The sequence below is a fragment of the Grampus griseus genome (genome assembly GCF_964374135.1).
Source record: "Grampus griseus genome assembly, chromosome: 20".
Classification (NCBI taxonomy): Eukaryota; Metazoa; Chordata; class Mammalia; order Artiodactyla; family Delphinidae; genus Grampus; species Grampus griseus.
The window spans coordinates 12320962-12334802 of NC_139014.1; the positions used below are offsets into that span (position 1 = coordinate 12320962).

The 13841-nt window shown below is 52.1% G+C and overlaps 1 protein-coding gene across 4 annotated transcripts in view; it reads right to left on the bottom strand.

Annotated features, from left to right (window-relative positions):
• The window catches only part of CSNK1D (casein kinase 1 delta), a 38601-nt gene extending 26151 nt beyond the window's left edge, over positions 1-12450 (bottom strand). For 3 of the 4 annotated variants that reach the window (XM_082678125.1, XM_082678126.1, XM_082678127.1), the window contains exons 1-2: positions 12068-12450; positions 5734-5844 (exon numbers count right to left, since the gene is read on the bottom strand). In XM_082678125.1, coding sequence (XP_082534251.1) covers positions 5734-5844; positions 12068-12143 — 187 coding nt within the window. In that variant the 5' untranslated portion in view covers positions 12144-12450. Of the gene's footprint in view, positions 1-5733; positions 5845-6622; positions 6726-12067 lie in introns of those variants that run through there. The other variant, XM_082678128.1, reaches the window with a different exon arrangement.
• Positions 12451-13841: the final 1391 nt, after the last annotated feature.

Genomic DNA, 13841 nt, shown 5'->3' on the forward strand with positions numbered 1-13841 from the left:
TTTAAAATTTCTCTCTTCTGTGCTAGCTGAGACACCCCATGACACACTGGAGAGAAATGGTAATGGCGAGGCTGAAGATGGTGTGGATCCAACAGGAGCTCCGAGGCTGTTCAGGCAGGAAGGTAAACATGCCATACCACCTGGGAACACATCCCTGTGGCCCGGGTGCCACCCCGCAGGCCGAGCACCTGCCTGCTTTACGGAATGCAATTCCACTAACAGGCTTTGCACCAGACGTGGTGAGGGAGTCACTGAGGCACCATCCTGAAGAGCAAAACACTAGAAGCCGGCCAGGGCTCCTCAACACAGGGAGGACTGTTTATGGAGACACAAGAGTCTATAAACAACAACGAAACCCATCAAACCACAACTGTGTCAAACATGGAAGAACCTCAGGAACACAGTGGATCAAAAAAGAAAGTCGTAAACACACACGGCAAGACTGTATTACTCATATTCAAAAGCGTATGAACTGGCACGACACGGGGCGTGGACTTGCCACTCGTCTGCTCTGATGGTCTGTTTCACTGGCAGCACCTTCCTTCTCACTGGCAACGCCAACACACCTCATCACCCTAAGACAAGACACAATAGAAGCAGGGTGTTCCTATTCTCAGTTCTCTGGCCAGAAGAGGAGGATGCTGTGTAGCCTGCTTCATCCTAAGCAGACTGTCTGTAAACTAAGTGCTGAGGCCCCAGGCAGAAATCAGCTCAAAAGCCATTCACAAGAACAATCCTGCCGCCTGTGCACAGACTGCTGCTCTGTAACCTCAGACATCTGATGCAGTGAGACCAGGAAGCTAAAAATGCACCTGTGCCGCCAGAGTACTGCTCCTGGGGCTGGGGAAGGACATGCGAGGCTGCAGGTCAGACACACAGCCACCAGAGTGCTGCCCTGTGCCCAGGCGACCAGTCATGCCAGGGACACCCAGCTGCCCCTGCCCACATGCCCTTAATATGGGAAATGGGTCACTTGGACTCTTATATGCAGCTCTGAACACTTGATACTTTTTCCCTCATCGAGTCCAAAGATACCAAAACATATGCTTGGGGGTGAAAAATGAGGGAGAGCGCTAGCTAAATGCTTTCCATTTGATTTGCGGGAAGTTTCAATATAAATATGGGGACTCAGTATTAACACAAATACAATTTTTCATGAAGTGTCTGGCAATTCAACCTTAAAACAATTGTAAATACAATGGCCAAATGTTTCTGGACAATGTCATTTTTTTTTTTTTTTTTTTGCGGTACACAGGCCTCTCACTGTTGTGGCCTCTCCCATCGCAGAGCGCAGGTCATGGGCCCAGCCGCTCCGTGGCATGTGGGATCTTCCCGGACCGGGGCACGAACCTGTGTCCCCTGCATCAGCAGGCAGACTCTCAACCACTGTGCTACCAGGGAAGCCCTGTCATTAGATTTTTAAAAACCAATTTCTTGCAGGATGACGAGGAATCAAAACTTTAAAAACAAACTAGGCAGGACTTCCCTGGTGGTCCAGTGGCTAAGATTCTGCGTTCCCAATGCAGGGGGCCCGGGTCTGATCCCTGGTCAGGGAACTAGATCCCACACACCACAACTAAAGACCTCACGCACCGAAACTAAAAGATCTCGCATACTGCAACAAAGATCCCACCTGCCGCAACTGAAACTCGGTGCAACCAAATAATAAATAAATATTAAAAAAATAAAAACAAACTAGGCAAGGGCATGCGGAGACAGGCTTTGGGCAGCTGCAGAGAGGGCGCCCTGGGGTGGGCACACAGGTGCCAAGGGCCGTCCTGCTCCCTCTTTCAAGAAGGTGGGAGTTCTGGGGGTTCACTTTAGTATTCTTGATAGCCACGGGCAACATATGTTCTTAAGTACCGTAAAACATTTCATAGCAAAAAGAGTGTGATTGTCTGAAATACACTGCGGGAACTGGACAGGCACATGAGATGAGAGAGAGTGAACTCAGGTGAAGCTGCCTGTTTCTACTCACTGGTGGCCCCACAGCCACACTGCTGGCGGCATCCACCCACCCTCAGCGCAGAACTCCTACCCTCACCCCTGGCCTGGATTCTGTGATACAAAGGGCCCACACTCCTGTCCCACACCTGCCATGAACCTTTACCAGAAGCAGCTGTGAACTAAACAAAGGTTCTCCACTTGGAGTTTCCCGAAGGAGGACATGGTCTAAAGATACTTTGTGGGGTTATTAGGATTGGGAAGCACAGCCTCAGCCTTAGCCTCTAGGTTCTGCCTGGCAGGCCACTCTGTTTTGATAAAAACTTGGTGTCCACCCATATCCTTCACTAACATAATTAACTTAAAATTATTTCTATTTCAGGTTTTTTACCTATTGCTCCAACTAGACCTGGGCACTTTCTTCTTCTTCTTTTTTTAAAGGTATTTTTAATTAATTAATTAATTTAATTAATTTATTTTTGGCTACGTTGGGTCTTTGTTGCTGTGCGCAGCCTTCTCATTGCGGTGGCTTCTCTTGTTGCAGAGCACAGGCTCTAGGCACCCGGGCTTCAGGAGCTGTGGCTCACGGGCTGTGGAGCGCAGGCTCAGTATTTGTGGTACACGGGCTTAGTTGCTCCGCGGCACGTGGGATCTTCCCAGACCAGGGCTCAAACCTGTGTCCCCTGCATTGGCAGGCAGATTCTTAAACACTGCTCCACCAGGGAAGCCCTGGGGCACGTTCTTGATCCCTGACCGCCATGGAGGGCCGCTGTGCAGGAGTGGCCTGGGACCTACAATGCTCAAGTTCAGATCTCTGTCCTTTAGACACAGCCTCAGTTTCCTCATTTGTTACACGAGGCTGATGATACCCACTGCACATGACTGTGTGGCGGAGAACGTGCCCGCATGTTTAAAAACGCTCTTAACAATACCTGACACTAGCGTGTGTTTTTGTTTTTATTCAGGTAAAATTGGTATATAACATATTAGTTTCAAGTGTACAACACAATTCAATCTTTGTATACACTAATAAAAGGTGATCACCACAATAAGTCTGGTTATCAAATGTCACCATACAACTGAACCCCTTCACCCATTTCATCCACCCTCAAAACATGTTTTTGTTTTTAATGCTAACCCCTCCCCTAGGGGACCTGAGTGACCCAGCACAGCAGCTGTCTCTAGCCAAGCACTGCAAGGCCACCATCATGAGGCAGCATCCCGGGCAACCCTGTACTACGAGTTAGAGAGGGCAAGGCAGGCCCTGGGCTTCGAGCTTTCTCCTACGATGCCGTCAATATCAACCACCTGCAACGAAGCACAGAACTTAACATAAAAAGAGCCACGATCAGAGATGCACCCACATGAGATGGATGTAGAAGGCTGGTCAACAGCAGAGCTGTGAGGTTTCTGGGCAGAGCCGAACTCTATCTCCTCTGCCATCCCAGCTTTATCTTGGCTAGGACGAACTCACAGAACAGTAGCAAGATGCTGCTCTCTGCTCTCCTGGACAGAATCTGTTTTCTAAAACAGAAATTTACACCCTGATAGTATTCACCAAGTGTGTATCTGAAACAGGAGTAAAACCTGACTTATGCGTGGGGAAGGGCCAGACAGGAGAAGAGCTATGTCTGGAATCCCAGTAGGTTTCCAGGATCCTAGAGAAGGGGCATGGGAAGACCAGGAGAGCAAGTGATCCTTTACGTCCTAAAGCAGGGGGTCAAAACAGGAAGCGACAGTGCACCCAGGGGCATCGAGCAGCGTCTGGAGACCTTTCTGATCACCTTAACTTGGGGGCGGGGGGCTACTGGCACCTAGGATGCTGCTCCCTGTCCTCCTGCAGAAGACAGCGTCCACAAAAAACAGCTATGCTCCTGAGGAGAGACCTTGTTCTAAACCAAATAAACTCCTTTCTGTTGAGTTTTTTTTTTTTTTTTGGCTGCGCCACAGGGCTTGCAGGATCTTAGTTCCCTGACCAGGGACTGAACCCATGCCCCTGGTAGTGAAAGCACAGAGTCCTAACCACTGGGCTGCCAGGGAATTCCCTCTGTTGAGTCTTTTTAAAAAATTATTCATTCGTTTATTTCTTTTTGGCTGCGTTGGGTCTTCGTTGCTGCGTGCAGGCTTTCTCTAGTTGCAGCGAGCAGGGGCTACTACTCTTCGTTGCAGTGCTCAGGCTTCTCGTTGCAGTGGCTTCTCTTGTTGCGGAGCACGGGCTCTAGGCACGTGGGCTTCAGTAGTTGTGGCACACGGGCTCAGTAGTTGTAGCTTGCAGGCTCTAGAGCGCAGGCTCAGTAGTTGTGGCGCTCAGGCTTAGTTGCTCCACGGCATGTGGGATCTTCCTGGACCAGGGCTCAAACCTGTGTCCCCTGCATTGGCCGGTGGATTCTTAACCACTGCACCACCAGGGAAGTCCCCCTCTGTTGAGTCTCAATCTACTACACCAGCTCCTCCCTGGGTGTCAGCTCTTCTTCCCTCCACCCCTGGGGGCCCAGCTTCTGAGTTCTGAGATGCTGCTCCTCAAACACACAAGCTTTTCAGTCAGAAGGTTTCATCCAACCCCCAGCACTAAGCTCCTCCCACCACGAAGGCCACAAACCAAGTCACCTCCTCCTACTCATCACCACCTTAAAAGCTGTGTAGACCATCCCTGATGCCTGAGAAGCCTGCTGAGGGCCGCCAGAGGACAGACACACTGGCAGGGTCCTCTGCCAACGTCTCCCTGGGCACAGGAGGGGCCAGGGAGTTTCCTCCCTATGTGCCATCTGAGAACCCACAGCCTGTTCTGGTCCCATAATGCCCAGGACAAGCGGCACTGGACACACCCTTCTGCAGTCGTCTCATAGGACTGTTTGTGTTGCTTTAAGATATATCTGCTGCTAAAGAGACACCCTGTGCTACGTCAGCTGAGATATGCTGGTTTCTGGTAGTAAGTAGCACAGATTAAACTGCTTTGTGAAGCAAAGACGTCAAGAAATCACATCACCAGTCCTCCCTTTCCACCTGACCAAAGGACCAACACAGACTCTGAAGACAAGCTTCCTTTTGGCAAGGTGCCAAGAGCCGTCCCGACCCCACCCCCCCAACTATGAAAGTATCATGGGGGTTTCTGCTTCAAAGGGTATCCAAAAGGAAATAACACAGCTATTCTTCACACACGAAGCCCCGTCCCCAGAGAAAGCTCAAGACGTTCAGGGATGTGCCTGGGCTTCCTGAGCTCCTTGGGGAGCAGCACAGGCACACCCTTCAAAATGCTGCAGTGTCTTCAGGACTCTGAGACCCCCAATAAAACCCCTTCCTGCCAAACAATCTCAAAGTCCAGAGAATTCTAAAAGGTAGACTCTGAAATCAGGATGGGCACTCTGATATTAGGTACCCTCAGGCCCAAGGGGAGGTTTCACAGAATGAGGACAGTAACTAAGCTAGAAGGGGTCTCACTCAGGAGAGTCTGCAGGGACCATCCCAAAGCTGCAGGCATGACCAAGGCGGCACAGGAGGACCAGCAGCAAGCTCTAGGTCAGCGTTCACACAAGTCTGCATTCAAAGACACCAGTACGTAATACGAAACTAAGGAAGAGAATATTTATGCAAAAAAGCATAAAATGTTTCTTTTTGTCGAGTGAGCACCTCTACAGGCCTCTCAGACAGTATCTGAAGGAAGCCACAGGATGGGGTCAAGGGTATGAACGCTTCTGCCCCTTTTCCTAATTAACCAGACTGTGATTCATGACATCTGTATTCTCCCTCATCAAACACCACCTTGGTTTTCTTAACAGGTAAAGACCATACCTCCTCCCTGCATCATTTTGTAGATTTTGCTCTCAATATGGAGCTGAGGGTGTTTGGTTTTGACACATTCAAGCTTGATGGCAACTTCTTCTCCTGCAGCAATGTCCGTACCTTGGCAAAGAAAGAAAATCACAAACGTTAATCGTCTGGTGTCTACCACCTCACCCAATGTTACAACACGCTGGAGAAACAACGAGTGCTATCTGAATCTTCCAAGGAGGACCAGGTGATGGATGCACTCCACTTTCTACTACAAGATGCTGTCAGTGGTAGATAAACCCCTGTGGGAAAATATCCTTATTTTCACTTTTTAAAACAGGAATATTTGATACGTATAGAAAAGTCTTATTTGGTATTACATCACCTACTTCCATATGGCTCTACTCTGATCACCAGGGGACTGAGAGACAGGGTATGCAGTTCTCTCCACAGGACCCCCATCTGGTCTGAACCTTCTCATCCAGCCTGTTGGTCAGCCCTGTATTCACCCACCCAAAGCCAGACCGTGGGGAGTCCCAGGGCAACACATTCCGTGTGGGCCCCATTTCTCCATGCTGCCTTGACAGGTCTTGGGTGTGTGCGAGCCTCTCTCCAGAGAGGTGGCTGGGTTTCCACTGAACTCTCACATGGCCTCAGCCCATCCCAGTCCATGTGGCCCAGGTACCAAGCCGCATACAGCAGGTCGCTTCTCAAGGGGACTCGGTTCCCACGACACAGCAGGAGCCATCACTCAGCCATCACAGGCCAGGCCAGGCCCAGGGAGGCCCAGCACACCTCTCCCCTCCCAGGGACCAGGACATACTGTGCGTCTCCTATGGACACTGAAACAGGACTGGGCTCTGTTTTCAAAGCCCTAATCACATCTATGCAAAGTGTACTTGTCACTCACCTTTTGCTAGTTTTGTGCTAAAACCGGCAATACATCTGCTCACACCTCCTGGTCACCAGATCGTGATTAAAGATTAGAGTTTTAACCTCAAGATGCCGTCCTCTTCTTTACTACAATATGGACCTGCAAATGTTGACAACCACTACCCCTCCAGGCTTCACACACGAATGCTCCTGAGTTCCAATCTGACCCAAAGCTATGCTACAAGCCCTCCCTCAAGAAGCATTCACTGGAGAGAATGGGAAAAGCAGTCTTTAGAAAGCACATACCTAGCTCTCCCCCTGCTTTCCTCACCAGTTCCTTCTAAGTATAAAGCACTTTAATCCTTCCCAGTAGTATGGTTATTCGTGAAGGAATTAACACTGGCTCCAGCAGCCCAGGCAGAACCCAGACCCATCCTGCTGGGCAAAGCAATGTTGCCAGTCCCTGGCAACTCAGATTCCCTCACCATTTGAGTTCAGCAGGGAGACCAGCAGTCTGTTTCATGAGGGAGTTGTGGGATGAATGGGTTACTGGTTACAGAGAACGTTAAGACTCCCGGATAAAAGGCAGAGTAAGGTCAGCAAGCATTAGAACAATGATGACCTGCAGGAGAGCTGTCTGCTGATATTCATGAACCCAGTAACTGCCCAAGAAGGACAGAGAAACTTTCTCCTCTAGTCTGCTCAGACAGCTGCTTGAGATGCGGCTGCTTCTAGCGGGCCTGGATCCAAAACCGGTCACCAATGCTGGGGTTCCATGGGAATAACCACAATCTGATCACTGCCAGGGACCATTCTAAATTTAAGAACTCCATTTACCATTCCACAAAGACTCCTGGGCACTCAGAAGAAAGACAGGTAATACATTTTGTTCTTCCTCCCTGAGGCTAGGATAATCTATCTAGCTACAAGAGAAATTACTTCATTGTAAAACGTACTGTGCAAACGAAAAATGAACTCTGAGTTCCTGTGAGGACCTGGCACTCTGAACTGAACTCACCAGCCCATGAGGAACAGATGACTCACCTTACTAGTTACATCAGCAACTCCCCCCACCCCAAAGCAGGAGCAGAGAAGCCTCTGATGATAGCACACTTGCTCCTCCAACTATGTCAGCCCTGTCACCTTTGCCAGGAGGCAGGTTCTCAGTGACAACACAGCCTGGGCCCACACAGGCTACCTACTGAACTAGCACCTTCAGGAAGGCTGAGGACACTTCTGGTTCCACTGTACTGTGGCTGGTAAAGCTAACATCTGAGTCACCCTGCAATACTGACAGTCTTGGGGACAAATGACCACAGGCAACTCTGGAACACAATATGAATTCCAGCCTCCCCCAGGATCACACCAGCAACAGAGCCAACCTTCCCTAAGATCACACCAGCAAAGGAGCCCACTTCCCCCAGGATGACACCAGCAACAGAGCCAACTTACCCTAAGATCACACCTGGAAACACAGACCACTTCTCCTAAGATCACACCAGCAACAGAGCCCACCTCCCCCAGGATCACACCAGCAACAGAGCCAGCCTCCCCCAGGATCACACCAGCAACAGAGCCAGCCTCCCCCAGGATCACACCAGCAACAGAGCCAGCCTCCCCCAGGATCACACCTGCAAACAGAAACAGCCCTCTACAGCATCACAGTTGTGAAGGTTGCCCTGAGTCTGATGACTCAAAGAGGGGAGGCTGGGTTCTCTACCAAACAGACTTGAGGGCAGCACACACGCAGGCTGCCTCCTCTGAGAGGTCTTCACCACTGGGTGAAACAGCAGCACTGCAAGTTCTGGGTATTCCATGGGAACCAAACATAAGAGACCACTGAGCAAAACTGAGGTGGTCCACCACTGTAGCCCTGCAGTCCTGTCCCACCTCCCTGGCTGACAGCAGCCCCTGTGCTCTACTGGCAGTGCTGCTCCAAGTCTTGTCCTCAAACTACCCCCAGTCCACAAGGGGACAAATACAGGACAGCAAGGAAGCACCCCAGAGCTCTGATAGCAACATGACATTGCTGCAACATTTTAAAATTTTAACATTTTAACATTTTACAAAAGTGCTGATCTGCCACAGAATGGAAATTACAAAACCTGGTCCTTCACAACAGGTAACTTTTAGAAGTACTTCTAGATGGGGAACAAAAATCTGAAAGATACTATTGAGCTCTGGGTTCCAGATTCAGAGCAAGTCAAAACCAAGTGGCACATCACGTTTACTCAGTGTCTGTTTATAGTGAGGTCTTTTATCACCCAACAACCTCAGCTCTTTTGTGCAGCTCCAGTGCCAGACAGGAGTTCCCCCTCACTAGATGAAGATGTTAGTCTATGTTTAGACACAGATTAATGCTGGTCCTAGGAAAACAAAATTATGCCCCTCAAGCTGAGCAAAGGCAGATGATAAATGAACTTAACTCCAAGATTGACCCTGTCCTGGGACAAAAAGGTAACTCCCATTGATGACTGTTTTATCGACAAAGAAATAGGGAGAGGCCTCTGAACAGCAGGGCAAAGGGCACTCTCACAGGGCAACCACTGAGAGCTGATGCGGTATCTATGAACACTCAAGCCATCACCCTAAAGGACACAGGCACGTGACTACGAAAGTTGCATACAGGCAACTGCTTTCCTCTCCTGGCCAGCCAGCCACCATTTTGGAACCCCTACTGTGTGCCAGACACCCTGCTAGGTGCCACTGAAGAGAAATGAAAGTCAGCGAGGGGAAAAACATGAAAATCAAAAATATGAAGAGGTTACTAAGCTTTAGATCCCCAAAAGCATTTGTGTATGTGATGAAGCCAAACCACACACTCCACCTGGGTAACAGCTGGACAGATGAGGCCATCCTCTGATAAATTGACAGAGCAACAGGATCAAGTACAAATGCCAACAGCTAGCAGGAAGAAAACCACCATTCTACCAATCATGAATGGGGGGCAGGGAGGAGGGTCCGAGGTACTGCCACCACCTATAGAAGACAGACATGGGACAAGAACAGAACTCCATGAGAACAGGGGGCTCACGCTGTTTGGGAAGGATTGGAATAACCTGCAGGGCACACTGCCACATGCTCATGTCAGCACAGCAGGCTGCTGGAAAGGGAGGCTAGCACTGGGCTTTCTTGGTCCATAAGGTACTCGGCAAGCTGAAGGACAGCTCTCTCTTCCCCCCCCACCCCGGCTTCAAACGTCTGAAAGCACTAGAAAGTCCCAGGTGGAAACCCAAGACCCCAAACCCCACATTTAAACGAAGGTGAAGAAGGAGGAGTTAAGAGCATTCTGACCTATAGCAAAATGACAGTAGTAGGAACGACTTTAACTGCTGTCACACTAGAATACGTAGAACATAACGATTTTTAAGATGAGGACTGAATTCCTCAACTAATGACTAGTTGCCTAACAAATAGAAAAAAAACATGGTACAGAAGACTCAGTCCATCCCATGGTCTTTGGATCGGTCATCTGTGACCCTTAACTTCAGTGTGTAGTGAGCTTCCTCTGAGCCACCTTTCCAGTCACATCTTAATCTAACAAGACCACTTCACATATCCTCAGTGGGGTAGCATGTAGCCTGAAGGGACCACCACCTGGGCCAAGAGTCAAAGCCAAATCAGTTGTACCCAACCCCACACAAGTAACTCTACGTGTACTCCAGTGGGTGGGCCATGTGGGTACTCATAACTAGGGCGCGAGAGCCACAGTCTATCCATTTTAGGATAAACATGATGGAGGAAACTGAGGACAGACCCCTCTGGGACCGGTCAGCCAGTGCCTGGCTGGATCAAGCACCACTGGTGTGCCCAGCACAAGGTGAGGCCCAAAGGACACAGTTGTGAATAAGCTTTCAGGGTCTCCCACAAAACTCTCAACTTCTTTGTGAATGACTTGGTGACAACGTTCCACGATTTGGTTGTCTGAACGCAGCTTCGGAAAGCAGAAAACTGTCTGGCAAGGTTTCAGACCAGAGAACAAAAATGTTGAAAATATCTACTTTTTCATATCTGTGTAAGGGTGGCTAATAGATTGGTTTTTCAGTACAGCTCCTAGATCCTAAGTTAAAACTTTTGCCAAAATCTATTGTTCTATAAATAAGGCAAACAGCTTGCATTTACCCAGCACTTCGCCTCCCAAAACACTGCTGAGAAGGCAACTGCTGACTACTGGACATAAATATTTAAATAGTAAAATGCAAGTATCTCTGAAGTGTGTTTTACTCAGCAGGGCAGTAAAGCACATACCGATGTGACAGGATTACACTGTAGGGTAAGGGTACCAAAAGCAGTTATGAACTACCCTAAGTGTGGAATCCTCTTACGCTGTTAGCCCAGGAGGTCGTGCATCCTCTCCAGGTAACAAGAGGCAAGGATGGGGCGGTGAGCACACACACTTGGGACCATCTGAAAAGCATAACCAGAAGCATTACTGACATACAAATCTATTCCTGACCCTCCCTGACAAGTACACCAGCCAAACAGAAACACCAGAGCGGGCTGCGCAAGCAGAGCATGTTCACCCCCAAACTTGCACAATGACAGTCCCTCTGCACATGCATTGCGGGCCAGGCTGGATGTCCCCAAATGCGGGGGTAGGAGTAACTTACACACAATTTCTCTGAGAAACGCTTATATTTTTAAAACTTCCAACTTTAAGACTCAAGCCAACCTTTTAACACACACGTGCATTCTTTCACTGTAAATCTGAAACAATCCAGAACATTCTAATCCCATTTTTTTCCAGTGTACCTGGAGAGTTTTCATAGCAAAAGGACAAGCTCATGAGCAGAGCTTTACCACTTTATTTGCCTCTAATTCTCCCAACACCCTAGCGCTGACTTTGTCCCGAATCACCTGAATGTCATTCTCGTTTACGCCGAGGTACTTAGTACCGAACTTGGATGCGCAACATGTTCTCAACGACCACTCTACTGGCCCCCAGGCGACCCCGAGCGCCACCTGCGGTCCACGGCCCAGACCCCGGGCCAGAGGGGCTGGTCAGCCGGGGCTGCATCGTCAGGAGGAGCGCCGAAGAAGCCTCGGCCAGCCCCGGACTCTACTCGTGCCCACCGCACGCGCGCAGGACGCGGGGGCCGCACTCGCCGACGGCCCTTTGTCTGCGTGGAGGGACACCGGGAGCGGACACAAGGCGGGCGGGCCGAGCGGGTAGCGAGGGCCGGGCCGAGCGGGTAGCGAGGGCCTAACCGAGGCTCCCGGCCGCTCCCCAAAGGCCGCGAGCGCACGTTGGTCAGGTGCCCTCGAGGGCGCGGGTCGGAAAGGCCGCAAGTTCCTGCCTGGGGAACTGGGAGGCCCGAACAGACGGGGACGAGGCTTACCGCCACTGGCCGGAGGGGATGCCCGGGGCGGGGGCTGGGGTTGGGGCCGCCGGGGGCGGGGTCGCCGGGGAGGGGGCCGGAGCGGAACCGGGGCCGGGGGACGCCGGTTTGGGGCTGCCCATCCGCGGGGAAGGGCGCCTCACCGAGATAGATGTCTCCGAAGGAGCCGCTGCCGATCTTCCGGCCCAACCGGTACCTGTTCCCCACTCTGAGCTCCATGGCGGTGGCGGCGGCGCGACCTGTTCACTCCTGCCCTCCCGGCCGCTTCCTGGGTCTGAGCTCGGGGAGGCGGCGCCGCTGCTGCCGCTACTGCGGGTCCGGCTGCCGGCTCCGCCCCCCTCACGGCCCCGCTTTCACCATCGCTTTCCAGCCGCCCCGCCGCTCCCAACGCCTCAATACGGGACGGATGGGACAGTCCGAGCGCCGCCGCCCCTGCTCCGGCCCCTGCCCACCCCGCTTGCCCTCTCCCCGCCGCGGATGGACTCGGATCTCCCGGGCCTAAACCCCCTTCAGCTGCCGGAAGGAGCCACCGCCATCGCGCTGTGACGTCACTTCCCCTAGCAACCCCCGGTAGGGCGGGGCCGCGCTGACCGAGGGGCGGGGCCGCGGTTTCGGCAACTGGCCGGCGGCGGGACCTCACAGCTCTAGGGGCGGGGCTAGGGCGGGGCCGGGGCCTCGAAAGACAGGCTGGGGAGGGGCGGGGCGGGGCGGGGCCGAGCAGGGCAGGGCAGGGCGGGGCGGGTGGGGCCGGGCCCCCGCCCCCGCCCCCGCCCCCGCCCCCGCCCCCCAGCCCCCGCCCCGCAACCCAGCGTTTTCTTTCATCCTCGCGACCCTCGGACGTCCAGGCCAGGCCAGACCTCCTTCTCTCCTTGCCCCCTGTTCCCCGCAGCAGTCCCGGGCCGATAGCCCCTTGCTTGGCCCCCTTCCGCATGCAGGACCCACGTGCTCTCGCAGGGTCTTCGTTTGTTCCCGCAGGTGTCTGGGAAGCCAGCGTCTCCTCGCGACAGGCCTGGGACAAGCACACAGGCAGTGCCCTTTGCTGGAGGGAGAGAGGAGAGAGAGCTTGTCCCTCCAGGCCCCAGACCCGCACATTCGGGACTCTCCAAGAGGGGCCCGCCCTCCCTGCACCGGCGCCTGTGGGAAGTGACACAGGCCAGGCTACAGGGGACACAAGTGTGCACAGATCTCTTGGGCTGGCCGAGACCTGCACTGTGCTGTTCCCTTCCCACCCTATGAGCTAAGTCCCGGGCCTACAGCGCTCTCAAGCCTAGGACTGAAGGAAGAGCCGTCCTAGGGCCTGGTGTCAGACTGAAGGGTGAGGGTGACACTACCACGTTTCAGAGGGTGAGGTCTGCATTGCCTGCCTCTCCAGTTCCATTGCCTGGAGACTGGATCAATGTTTTCATCTAGTCTGCGTTGGGTCTTCAGAGAGGTGCCTGAACCAAGAAGGAATGACTTTCGTGTCGATGCTTCTCTACGCCTATCTCCCACCCCAGCCAAAAAGAAAGAACCATAAAACAGGCTGTTAATACATATTTTTGGACAGCTAACAAACATACTGCTCTGAGCACAGGGGTTACATAGAGGTGTGGGTGAGATGGTTGCCAGGGCCGCCATTCAGGATCATCTTCCCTGGTTGCAGAGAAGGAAAGTGCCTGGTCTCTCCATTCACAAGTCTTCCCTCTCCACCACTCAGCCTCAGTAGTGCAGCCCCTGTTTGAAAATAGTTGGAGGTCAATTTGGGGGAGCGGGCATCAATTCCTGAGCGTTACATAGCAGTGTGAAGACAGAAGGAGAGGCTGCAAGGCAAACCGTGATCAGCTGCTAATGAGTGGTGGGCAATTAGGAACACCCCATGTCCATGCACAGTGGTTAGCCTAGTTTCTCAGTCTTAGGGTGTTGGGAAGATTTTTGCCA